This window comes from Fusarium sambucinum, chromosome III, assembly GCF_050947815.1.
Source record: "Fusarium sambucinum isolate potato_lamoka chromosome III, whole genome shotgun sequence".
In the NCBI taxonomy this organism is placed as follows: domain Eukaryota; kingdom Fungi; phylum Ascomycota; class Sordariomycetes; order Hypocreales; family Nectriaceae; genus Fusarium; species Fusarium sambucinum.
Genome location: NC_139292.1, coordinates 5318219 through 5331050, shown reverse-complemented (window position 1 = coordinate 5331050; position 12832 = coordinate 5318219). Strand labels below are relative to the sequence as shown.

Genomic DNA, 12832 nt, shown 5'->3' with positions numbered 1-12832 from the left:
TGACCGAGCCTGGCCTGGCCATAAAGATATTGGTTTGTTGACTGCACCCTCGAGGGTGTGCGGGTCATGCAGCAGATCGGGCTGTGAACTCCTGACTGCGACCTCAGCCTGATAATGAGACATGCATATTTCTGCTCAGTCGTGCTGAGTGGCTTGGCAGGGGGATATGCAGCCTAGAGAAACGCCGGTCTGGCCAGTTGATGGCAAGCCGTACAATAAGCCCAAGGGCTGAACTGGAGGATTTTCCAAGATAAAAGCACCTGTCCGGCCGCGCTTCTTGGCTTCTATATATGATATAACGGTTAATCATTACAGTTGTGGATTCTACAAATTTCGTGTCTTTGCCATCTCCGACTCTATTCCTATCGATACTACGGGTTTCTCGTGTAGTAGCCTTTCACCATTTCTACCACAGTTTTCCATTATGTCCTCAGACCTACCTTTCCATACCGGAACGGTATATTCGGCTGGCGTACAGACACTGGTTGTGGACAACGAGTATTTCACATCAACGTTCGCTGCTACGGCTTTCCCAGATGGGAATTCGATAGTAGTTACCAACCTGGTAGGAACAGCTGAACCAGTGTTAGATACTGACATAGCTGTACCAAGCGTATCTCTACCAGATCAAAGTAGTTCTTTGCTGGATACTTCAGCAAGTACGACAATTACCAACAATGTGTCGACTGGCATCACATCAACCAAGGAGCCAACGAATACATCAGAAGTTTCTGCAACGAAAACACCGAACGCATCGCCAAAAGGACTTTCGGATGGTGCTGTTGCTGGAGTTGCTATAGCTTGCATCGTTGCAGGTCTTGCTATAGGCCTTGCAGCAGCTTTCATTTTCTTTCGACGACGAGGGAAGAGCACAACTTCCTCCCCAGGATTCATTGCATTAGAGGAACGACATGCTGAGTCGAAGAGTGGACCGCAAGTTAATGTGACATCGTCAACACACGATGCTCACCTTGGGGAATTCCTGCTCGATGCAACCCCTGACAAGGAAATTCAAGCGGAATTATGCTCTTTGTCAGAGCTCATCTACCAGCACGTCGAGACATACTACCATGAACCCCAAGTCCTGGTGAGCTTAGCTGAAGTGGCTCAATGCCTTATTCATATTGGCTACTCGCCGGAGCTATCAGGACTACAAGCAGAGGCGGTTGCCGCTGTGTGCCTCGCCCCCAAGACCTCTCGAGTTGGGCTGAGACATGTTCTCTCTCACATTATCTTTCAGAGCCTCGATTTCAACTCTGGGGGTAACTTGTCTATGCTCCCACCAGCAGTAGCGGCAATGGCACAGAAAAAGAACGCATCTGAAAACCCAGACAGCCCAGGTAAGACACTTTTCTCTCTCAATCTCGGAGCCTGATGAGCAGAGCCGCTAATACTGTTCCACAGCAATTTCTCTTGCACGCTCCAGGTGGCGAAGCCTATCTGCTCTGCTTCTTCATCCCAACCCTGCAGAGAGGACGCCACTTCCCCTTTCGGCGGAAGAGGCTTCTTCCAAGGCGTACTCTCTGGCAAATGAGCTGAACTCCTTCTTCCAACTCTTCGTTGCACAAGACTCTGTCAGCCGACAGGACCAAACAAACCATCTGCAAGCCGTCATCCTTGAGTGCACCAGATTGGGTTACGTGCTTCTATCGCAGCCAGGCGACTGGAGGTTTATTTTTAACAGCAAGGCCACCCCCTTGGATAGAACTCGGAGGATCGTGGTGTGTCCTGGATTGGAGAGGCTCAGCCATAATGACGGAACCAGGTATGGATCGCCGAAGGAGGTTACTGCAGTAGAAACAATGCCTCTTTAAGAGGTGACAAGCTTTGGCTTACATGCTGTCATTTGGATGTCCAGGAGTCAATTCTCTGGTATAGGAGTGTGTGGTAAGATTGTCAGGTTGTCCATCGTTTTGTTAGTAGTCAGTTTGCCAATATATTTGAAACTTATTGTAACAAATAACAAAACAGCGGAACAAATGCCCAGTTTTGAATGATGAGTCGTTATTGTCAATCTCACTGAATTTCTTTTGGCTTTGCCGACTGTTTGACGGAGTAGTGTCATTGCCTCCTTGTAACATACACTAGCAATGCAGAGAGGTCAACAGGCAACGCCAACAACACAAGGTGTGAATGAAACCATCCATGTATGCAGACTGAACCAAAACTAGCAGACCGGGACACACAAATTGACTTCCGAGTGTCTTGGCTGCCTAATCCTTGATGTTGAGTGGTTAGTGTTGTGATAGTCAAATCCTTCTCTCAGAGCCTGATTTCTCATATGCAAGCCACTTGTTGTTGGTGTCACCTCAGGACTCAGCTCTGAGTATACCTGAGGCCATAAATGTGATAGAAGTATAATGTGCAGATCAGAGACACAGTCCCAGCCACAGCCTGATTTTGGTTTCTCCATCTTGTTTCGAGCGGAGACAAGTAGGACGCGCGGGCTGTCATAAGCCTCATGCAACTCGAAACGCAATAACTAGGGAACATCGCTTCCATATTGTTAAGAGTTTTCGAAGTAGCGGAGTCTCGAACTTGAGGAAAGCTTCGCTCTCTCAAGCAGAGCGTTTACCCCCAATTCCATCATGCCCAACCCTCTCAAAGCAAGTTATCACTTCTTAGCCTGGGTTCTGGACCACGATCAAGTCCCAAACGACATACGACGAAGTCTAGAGCTCGTTCGAACATGTGATTCAGATCTCCAGCACCTCATCGAACTCAGAAACGACTGTCTCCCTCTCCTTCAGCGTCGCCCAAAGGTTCTTCAGCGTGTACACACAATTATTGAATCCGCACAGAACGGACTCCAAGAAGTCTGTGAGATTGTCGAAAGATGTCGTCCAGAAAACGATAGAGGTTCTAGAACAACCTTTTCCAAGCGTATGGCATGGGTTCTTGTTGAGTCTTCCGAGTTCAGGAGTCAAGAACCCATTGTTAGTCGGCACCATGCTGCTGTGCTGGCCGAGTTGAACTTCTTGAGGCAGATTGCTCTTATGGCTCCAATTGCTGAACCGGAAGAGCGCAAGGAGAAGAGAGGCATCGTGAAAGAAGCTACAGTATTTGACAATGTTGCTTTACTGGGAGACCTTTTGGGGGATATAACAAGTGAGTTGAACTTTTTTCTCCCATAGGTATACCCGACTACAGTGCTCTGACTCAACCTCAATAGTCCCTTCTGAGAAACAAGCCTTGGTAACCCAGACTATTGCACCTCAACCATCTATCATAGTTCTCAACGCAAATACGGAATCACTCGCCCACTCCAAAGTATCATCACTACAAGCTCCCGCATCTCTACAGCGCCAATCGAGCTCCCAGACATTACACATAGAACACGCCTACGACTCTTTACCAGAAGTTCTTCCAGTCAACATGACAAGCGCTGCTCCATCAAGATCGCTAACTACAAGTTCCAAGTATGACACCAAAGATCTAGTAGGGCTTTCTCTGCTTCTCGGAGACCCGCTTGATTTTGAAAACTGCCCAACACCATCACCAGTTTCTCAGAGGGAAGGCATGAAGCGGCCAGTGAGAGTTCCAGCTCCAGCTCCAGCTCCATTTCAATTATCAATCAATGGTCCTCCGCGAAATCAGTCTATTTATGGCGAGCTAAATCAACTACCTCCATACAACCCAGAAGACAGTGTCTCCGACTTGAGTCAAGCTAGTCTAAACTCATACGAATCTTCATCTCTATCATCAAACATCTCAAACCCTCTCCACCATCGCCCATCCGCTCTATCCGTACTCTCTTCTACCGCACAGGCACCAAGCCAGCATTGCCAAAGCTGCTCTAATCACTACCCTAGCCAGTTTGTATGGACAAACTCGTCTTCTACGACCATCTCTATGGCATCACCGTATTTCTACGACAACAATCCCCTGCTTGTCCAGCCGATTGCTGAGCTGGATACTTCTCCATATCATATGGTCCCAATAGTTGATGCATCACTCCACCATGGCCGGTCGAGCGATCAGACAATGGCTGTGCAGGTCAACACAATACCTGTTGAGCTTCCTGCACAGGAGAGGCAACCTGCAAAGCCCAGTCTACAACGTCAAACTATACGCCTTGGTTCCAGCAGGCGTGGACGTACGCTCAGCGAGTCAGGCTCATTGTTACGACGGCAAGACAAAAAGCCACACTAGTAATAACATGCAGACTCAGCAGAGGCTCAGACTACTCTGCTTTAAAGTCTGAATTTGACCTGATTTTTGATGAACGAGTGCACACAGATATGAGAGAAGACAGCAATGTTAAACGGTAGAGAATGTTGGGAAACTTCAGTAGTGAGATGTTACCCTCAGTGTCCTATTATGTTTACTTGTGCTTGAATTTGGTAAGGACGAACCTGTAATGACACATGGCTGCCAGAACCGAAGAACTTGTTTTGTTTACTCTTATGAAACATGTCAAATATGGGTAAGATTGAATCAAGCGAAGAGGGTTAGGATTCTCAGTTACATATGAAAGTGTCAAGATCGAGTCGATGGAAATATTAAAATATGCGTCTTGTAACTTATTTGTCGAAGCGTGAAGAGCCATTTGGTCAATATTAAATAATATCCTTTCTCCCTCTAGACTTCCCAGAGATATATAAATCATCTCGACTTTCTCCAAACATATTTAATCAAGAAGAGAAGAACAAACAAGAGCAAGCCCGAGTGCAAAAAGGTTCAAATCAGATCCAAATCCTCAATTTCGAAAACGTGACATTAAACTGTCTTGATAATACATGTCAATAAACACTTCCTGTTCCTCCTTGCGCGTTAAAGACATATATCCCATATCTCGTACCACGTCCTTGTGTCGTGGTCGTCAAAATCGTCTCTTGTGGCGCGTGCTTTCCCCTTCATCTCTCATCTTGAGAGATCGGTTGTATGTCTGGTCAAACCGCAGTCTATATGCAAAAAAAGATGTGCGTCCCTCGCCTCACTTCATGGCAACCATAGCCAAGTCTCAGTCATAAAACCTCTGTTTTCAAAGGCCATCAAATCGATCATCTGAGATCTGTTCAGGTCGTGAAGGAGGTGTCGTAAATTTAATAAATCGTTGCGGGACGGTGCCGTGTATGTGCTGTCCCTTTTTCGAGGTTGAATGACCGAGATTATGACCATTCCCTCAGTATTTTCAAATACAAAAAAACAATTCCGGAACTCCGATGCTGATGCCGCTTACCCGTCTTTAGTCTTACCGTCTCCATGTCGAAGAATATAGTCGACGTATGTACATTATTTATTCGATCATTCAATCCTCAATAGTCCGCGAGGACCCAGGTGAATTCGAGGTCTCCTATACCATCGAACTGAGCACGCTTATACTGAGAATCATAATGAGAAGACCGATCGTGACAACGATCAGGAGTGCAAACGAGAACCAACCCAACACCATGGCGCTGGTACCGACACCACTCCTGACAGCTCCGTTTCCGAAATCCTGGGCTATAACCGAGGCGGCCACGGACGCTGTATGTTGCCATAGTACAGAGACGAGAACGAAAATGGCCGAGATGAAGATCAGAGCCAAAGCGATCTGGGAGACGGGTCGAGACGGAAAAGGCTTGACTTCGCGGTCAGAACCCTCGGAGTCAGTCTCCTCGTGCCAACCAGGGAAAGTGGCAAGAAGAAGGAGGCAGATGAAGGCGAAGATAATAGCAATAATGCTGAAGCGCGATTAGTAGGCGTTCGAAATTGAATCATCCGGAAATACTTACATGAGGTAGGGGAAAACAATCATATCCTTAAACTGGGCAGCGAGCCAGATGAGGTTGAGAGGATCTTGGTCAACATCAACCTCTTTGGCGAGGGCAGTTGCATTGTTACTGCACAGCCAAGAACCGCCATCGGGGTTGATGCAAATACCGAAGTAACCAACACGGGCTTGTAGCGAAGCGTCGCCGGCAATGTTTTCAATGGCCGAGTGAAGGTTGTAGTCGACTTGAGCTGTGTCGGGTACTGCATCATAACTCTTGTAGTAAATTGAGAGCAGGAAGATATCAGGGATGAGTGGTGAAGAGGATGAACAGCCAGCAAGTAGTAGAGCTGGTTCAGGTCAGTAAATGTCTCATACCTGAAGACTGAGAATTACTCACATAGTAGAATAATGGTAATGGCGATGAGAATCATCAACACATGGTGGTAGCCGAGGAATGGTACAAACCCTGGAAAACACACGTTAGCCGCATACTTTGGGAGAAGGGTGAGACATCTGGTTAGATATCTCGACACAAGTCACTTACGATACCATCCGACCTGCACCTTTTGCCTCCGCGAGGACGAGCTGCTGCTCGTACTCGTCTTGGAAGCCATGGTGGATATTATTGACACTGCCCTCCTTCAATATTCTGTTGATTGAAGTCGCGACAGACACAACTTGATTGTCTGCTGTCGTCTCCCAGTCAGGGAGTGACGAGCTAGTCGCGCAGAACTGTATCGTTTGATTTCCTCGCTCTTTCTGCTACCCTCTTTTCACGTAGTTGTTCAGAAACTATCGTCGAACTTGTCGAATTGGTAGGCGTCTTCCACTGGATCAGTCAATCTGTCTCGGTAATGGAGAGTTCTTGTCAGGCTGATGAGCGATGGAATGCGGACGGTAGGAATCGATGTCTCGGTAGACAGTCGATGCTGGAATGTGCTCGGGTTAAAGGCGACGGTTGAGATCAACGAGCGAAAGTCGGACCCTGCGATAGTGAGATCTTGTAAGGGGGATGAAGTCCAAAATCAGGTGAGTTAAGATGAAGTAGATTGGCGACGATTAATCGAAAGCCTTGACGATCAGTTCACACTTTCTGCTAATGAGGGTGAAGACTTATTGGGTTTGTTAGAAGAGAGCTCCTTGGGGGAAAGGAGAGGGAAAAGAGAGGAGCGGTCAGTCAGTCAGTTAGTAGCGCAGTTTCGTATACCAGAATATTGGGCGAATATTGGATGGCTGGGAAGACTTGGGATGGTAACCAACCTCTGGACTTTTCTGTGGGTGATGAAGAGGTGTAGTGCCCAACCACCTATTTACTTCCGGTTGGCAGGGGGACGGTGACGTTTAAGATGTGGGGCCACCCTGGCCGCTGCGAGAGCTCCTTCCTGTCCATTTGAGCACCGGGCAACCCGCTAACCAGCACTGTAGAGGGAAGGAGAGGTAAGCGCAGTCCGGGGCTAAACCGTTAGCGGTTAAGAACACTAATTGGACCTGCAGCAGCGCCTGATTCAATCAACTTCCTAGTTTAAGACAGGGCTTGATCCCTGGACCCTAGGATCTACGATCTTACGTAGCGCTCTCCCACGACCAAACGCGACCTTGATTTGGTTCTGACCCTGTCAGCTCGTCAGTGCCCAGACTTGCCAAGGCAGAACTATACCGAGACCTCCTCAGCTTAATGCAGTTGTCATGACAATCCGACGCCATCTCCAACATGTCCTGGTTTGAACTCGTCTGCACCTCTACCTTGATCTAGATGTCCACCTATATCGTAAACTCTTATATAGGCGCTCATTCCTGTTTACGAGCTGTTTGGCATGGATCCTAATTGATCCGAATTATTGGCTGCCCTGTTCTGTCTTTCCGAAGCTCAGACACTGATGGTCAAGATCGCGGTGATACCCAGCGTCCTCGGCAATCATCTCCCCTGCCCAGCGGACTTCTCTTTTCCCTCTCTGCCCCGTTTCCCCAAGCACGCGTGGCTCGACTTAAAACTCCCCGACTCTTGGGTAATGGAGTCGAGCCCACTACGTGCCCCTTGCTCAGCCCAGACAACTCATGACATCCACTCTTCCGGGATAGATGAGGTTCTCACGCGGTGTAGGAAACAAAACAATCATCCCTGACTCTCAATCGATGTGGACAGATAGGTTCAAGCCATGTACAGAGTACGATTCATTCATACTCTCTCTATATGGGCATTATACTGAATCGTTATCCAAGAGTCTAAAATAGGATATGCTGGTCCCTGTTTATTTATTGTAGCTACCATCATGTGGGTATGCAAACAATTAAAGTGCACTTCTCTCTACGTAGTGCGCAATGGCGGTGATGAGCTGTCAGCTCGTAAAAGTAAACACCAAATGTACGCCGACGATTATATGGCTGACGACGCCCTTTCTTTTCATAGAACAAGATCAACGTATATTTGAAACTTTCCTTTGTCCTTTTCATTGTAGTCGCGAGTTTATACTCCCGAGACAGCCGTTGAATTCATCATGACTACCTATGTACCATCATAGGAGCCCAGCCACCCGACTAATTAAAATCCCTGACGTTCAGCCACCTCAAAATCGCAAATCTTCCCCTTATGGATATTGCAATTTGCCCCTCGAACATAGTTGGTCTTTAGACGTTTCAACCGATTTTTTTTACCCGCTTAAAACCTTCTCAGCTTTTCGTAATTGTCGTTCATCCAAGGCCAGTATGAGGCTTCTAGAAGTATGTTTACTTAGACGGAAATATGTAGTTACCGAGTAAAGTGGGGCTCGCTCCCCACGTCATTCAAGAGTAGTAGCTACGTTGCGCTATGGGGTTTGTGACAACCATCACTAAAACTTCTATATTCAACATGGCTACTGCAGCCAGTCACTCCCAGGAGACCTCGCTAGATATTCGAGTTGAAGACTTTCTGGACGATAAACTTCAGTCCACTTCCGATCTCGAGAATCTAGATACCCTACTCGAAAATGTCGAGCTTCAACGTAACCAGCTACAATCGCAGCTAGATACAGCTGTCAAAGAGCTCGAGGAGACCCGGCGCACAGCCGATGACCGTCAAGGATCGCTCACCGCTCGCATTCAAGAGTTTCAAAAGCTTCAGGAGAGCATTGATCTCCGTGCCCAGATCTATGCTGCCTCGGATGCGCCTGATCAGGCCATTGAGCGACTCAAGTCGCCCATGAACAAGATCAAGGCTGTCGAGCGAGCGCAAAGTTATCTTGTCCTTTTGCAAGACGCCGAAAAGCTCCGAGCAGAATCAAAGTCTTTTCTCCCGCAAGATCCAAAGGCTGCGCTTGAACCGTACATCAATCTTAAGCAACATGTACTCAAGTTGCAAGGCTTACCGGGCCAAGAAGGTCTGCACCTCGTCGCCTACGCTGAGACTCTGATCAGCTCGCTATGGGATGATATCAAGTCCACCATGTCTGGGGAACTAGAGGAAGTCTTGAAACAGAGAAAATGGCCTCGAGTTGAAACCGCTCTGCAGATGGATGAAGAATGGATCAATTGCATCGAAAAGCTCATCGATCTGCAAAAACCAGAAATAGCGCATACTGACAAGCTTGTCACGCTGTTGCCATTCGAGATCATGGCTTCTATTTTCGTTTCAGAGTTCCGTTTCCATTTTCTTAGCGATAAGCCGACAAGCAGCCCGCAAGCATTTGGAACGCATTGCCTTTCGTGGTTTATCTCACTCGTCGAGAAATGGGAAGACTTCTTCCGTGATAATCTCGGGTATCTCCTCGCAGAGAAATTTCGGGATACTGATGTAGCAACCAATTTGGCTTACATTGACCCCGTTTCTGCGTTGGTTACCGCTCTACTGCCAATGTTGGAGGAGAAGACCTCCCTTGTCGCGCTCGAAGCTGTTAAGAGTCCATCTTTTTTGAGTAGTTTCATGTCGCAGCTTATGGCCTTTGACGACAATATCCGTTACAAGTTTAGCTATGACGGTGGCGATGCCGAGAATGGATGGCCTGGTTTGACCGCATATGTTCTTGACGACCACTTCGATACGTGGTTCAAGGCCGAGAAAGAATTTGCGCTGGAGAGGTATAATACCATTATAGACTCGCAAGACGCTCGCAATATCGATTACGATTATGCGCTGCAGGGCAAGATGAAGCCAACATATGCTGCCGTGCGAGTCACTGATCTTCTGCGGTCGGTGACAAGCCAGTACGAGAGAGTTCGCACTTTCAAGCATAAGATTCGATTTTTGATTGGTATCCAGCTCGAAATTCTGGATGCCTACCATGATCGTCTTCGAGGCTCACTGCAAGCTTACCAAAGTATATCCACTACGTTTGGCCGTACACTGGCTGCGAACAAGGAGGATCTTGCTGTGCTGGAAGGCACAGGCGCTTTCGAAGTGCTGTGCAAAGTGATTGGCAGCTCCGATCACATCGTCAATACTTTAAAGGATTGGAGCAATGAAGAGGTATGCTACGCACTGCACGTAACGGTTCTCGATTCTGACATGTCCAGTTTTTTGTTTCCCTGTGGGATGAACTCCAAACTCGAGCCTTGCATCGAGCCAGCCAGGGTAATAACATTACCAGCACCATGAGTTATGACGATGTCAAAGATCGTACCTCTGCGGCAGTAGGAGAGAAGCACGAAGATGGTGCTCTCTTTGATGAGACGGCTACTGCTTACAGTATGCGACGCACAGCTGCTCAAGAACTTCTTGTCGGTGCTCTTGTTGAGTCTCACAACAAGGCTTTCCGCGCTTACACGACCCGTGTTCAATGGACGACTGTCGGCGAAACTGCTGTCCTTGGTAAGTTTACTCTCATTATAATTCTAAGGCCCTGGCTAATAGCGCGATAGATGAGCTTGCCATCACTCCAGAACTGGACGAGCCACTTCGTATCCTCCAGCGCAACTTCGATTTTCTTATCAAAGCGCTGTCCACTGCTGTCTTCCGCCGTGTCTGGCGTGAAGCCCTCACCAAGCTCCAAGATCATTTGTGGCAAATGGTTCTTATGCGCCAATCTTTTACAACCTACGGCGCAACTCAATTCTGTCGCGATGGTGTCGCTCTTGTTTCCATCATTGAACGATACATCCCCAATGGCTCTTCTATCTTCGACAGCTTAACTGAAGGTATTCAGTTACTGAGTTTGCCAGTTGAGGCCGGGGAGGCAGGCGGTTTGACACTCAAAGAAGCTAGTGATAGAGTATTCACGGATAACGAGGAGGCGCGCAGGGTTCTCGAGGAACTACATCTTGAAGAGTTGTCGCCACAAAGCGCCAGAAACATTCTGCAACGCCGTGTAGAGAACAACGAAAATGTAGGATGGTAAAGAATAGATTAAATTGGGTATATTATCATATCTGAACCTCTTTCAGATCTATCGCCAATGCCATCGTGTGTTGAACTTCACCGTAATCCTCTATGCCAACAATGTTTTCCCTTTTGTTCTATCGTTTTATTCCCTCTCAATTTTAATGCTTTTGAATAACAGATCCGTTTTGTTTTGGGCGAATTTTAGTCTTTTTAGCTGTTGAGAGCTCGCATGGTCATCTCGACAACGATAAAGGTACCAGCACTGACAGGCATAGCTCGAGCCAGAGTAGGTCCGATACCCTTGAAGAAACCACCGGCTCCCTCAGCACGCCATGTTTTGGAGACGCAATCTCTCATGGTGCTGTATCGTTGGTTGGCACCGTAGCCATCGGTTTGCATCTTGCTCTTGATCACGTCGAAGGGGTAGCTGGAGAGCCAGAGGACCTCACCAGCAAGACCACCGTAGACGGCGATCTTCCAGGCAGGGATATCCTTGCGGTCGACCTTGTTGCGGGCAGCGTCAGAGTTCATCATGTATTCAAAAGCAGTGAACCAAGAGCCGTAGGCGAAAGCCTCTCGCCAGATAGTCACGCATTGTCCACGGTAGATTCCGCTCAGAACACCGTTGTGCGCTCCAAGTTTGCGGATACAGTCGCCAGGTCCGTTGTACAAGCGACCAGCGCCGTGAGGTTGACTCTGAAGACGGATACGGATGTGCTCGATGGGTCCAGAGAGGACTGAGTTGGAGATACCAGCGAAGGCACCTGCGGCACCGTATTGGGGGTAAGAAAGTTCAGCGCCATTGTTGCGCTCCTGGAACCAGCGCTTCGCAGCGTTGAAGGCACCGAACTGGACGGAAACGCAAGCGCCGATACCGATAAGAGGCGTGAGTGTTCCCTTGTAGAAGGCTAGAGCGCCCTCGTTCTTGTAGATGGTTGTGGCAGCATTGATAGCGGAGGAGTATTGGTTTGATGTTTGGAGTCGGACCTTGACAATGTCAAAAGGTTGGCCTAAGAGTAACATTGTTAGCAATTGGTTTGAGTTTGGGTTGTTACACAAGTAAGCTCATGGCGACTTGACTGTGAAGAGTGCCTCTCACTCATGCTTGTCGCCCGGCTCAATCTCTCACAGCAGTTCTCATTGCGCCGCGCGGTCACCATGAGGATGAAGTAAGAAACAAATCAGAACATACCAATCAAGACCTGTGCGATTCCTCCAACTGCTCCAGAGAAAAGGTCCTTTGCTGTCTGAAGCGCAGGGCTTTGCTTGGACGACTCCAACTCAAGAGCGTCCATCTCTAATACTGTGGAGGTTGTCCTTGTCCTTTCCTTTTCTTTATTAAAACCGTCGCCCTCTAGATCGCAGGGGAGAAGAAAGAAAGAGAATAGAGAGGTAGTTTGTGAGAGAGATAAGAGAGTAAGGAGAAAGTAAGGGCTAAAAGATAAGGTGAGAAAAGAATGCTCCAGTCTATCTATCGCAATCCGGGGTCGAATTGTCGCGGAGAGTGTTCGGCAAATGACGTGCTAGCATTAGCAAGCCGGTAACGGAGCCCGGACTGTCGGTGTTCTGGAGTGACTTTAGGTGTGAGATACAGCGATACCAGCGCTGTTCGGAGCCAACCCCGTAACTGAATTGGCTTAAAACGCGGGGGATCTCGCTTTTTGGCACTACACTTGGAGGAAATCTCTTATCGGCTTCTTCTCCGGTAACCGTTCTAATGTTGTATCTCACTAACAATTAAACTAACAATAAGTGTGGTTCCACCAGCTTGAAGACTTGCTCGATCGGAAGGTTGCAGCACTTTGGGCTATTATCGATAATAAAACTCGGGATCTGCGTTC

At 47.9% G+C, this 12832-nt stretch overlaps 5 protein-coding genes across 5 annotated transcripts; 3 read left to right on the top strand and 2 right to left on the bottom strand.

Moving 5' to 3' along the window:
* Positions 1-424: 424 nt before the first annotated feature.
* FSST1_011963 (uncharacterized protein) lies at positions 425-1814 on the top strand (the record flags this gene model as incomplete). Its single annotated transcript, XM_083235145.1, has 2 exons — positions 425-1340; positions 1405-1814. The coding sequence occupies 2 exons, from the start codon at positions 425-427 to the stop codon at positions 1812-1814; spliced, it is 1326 nt and encodes a 441-aa protein (XP_083081659.1).
* Positions 1815-2588: 774 nt separating this feature from the next.
* Positions 2589-4152, top strand: FSST1_011962 (uncharacterized protein; the record flags this gene model as incomplete). The annotated part of the gene is made up of 2 exons (XM_083235144.1): positions 2589-3108; positions 3173-4152. The coding sequence occupies 2 exons, from the start codon at positions 2589-2591 to the stop codon at positions 4150-4152; spliced, it is 1500 nt and encodes a 499-aa protein (XP_083081658.1).
* Positions 4153-5296: 1144 nt separating this feature from the next.
* On the bottom strand, positions 5297-6312 carry FSST1_011961 (uncharacterized protein; the record flags this gene model as incomplete). Its single annotated transcript, XM_083235143.1, has 4 exons — positions 5297-5666; positions 5718-6045; positions 6096-6164; positions 6243-6312. 4 exons carry the CDS (start codon positions 6310-6312, stop codon positions 5297-5299), a joined length of 837 nt encoding a protein of 278 aa, XP_083081657.1.
* A 2234-nt stretch (positions 6313-8546) lies between these two features.
* Positions 8547-11007, top strand: FSST1_011960 (TIP-1 family-domain-containing protein; the record flags this gene model as incomplete). The annotated part of the gene is made up of 3 exons (XM_083235142.1): positions 8547-10139; positions 10187-10481; positions 10532-11007. 3 exons carry the CDS (start codon positions 8547-8549, stop codon positions 11005-11007), a joined length of 2364 nt encoding a protein of 787 aa, XP_083081656.1.
* A 194-nt stretch (positions 11008-11201) lies between these two features.
* On the bottom strand, positions 11202-12286 carry FSST1_011959 (organic acid transporter; the record flags this gene model as incomplete). The annotated part of the gene is made up of 2 exons (XM_083235141.1): positions 11202-12001; positions 12184-12286. The coding sequence occupies 2 exons, from the start codon at positions 12284-12286 to the stop codon at positions 11202-11204; spliced, it is 903 nt and encodes a 300-aa protein (XP_083081655.1).
* Positions 12287-12832: the final 546 nt, after the last annotated feature.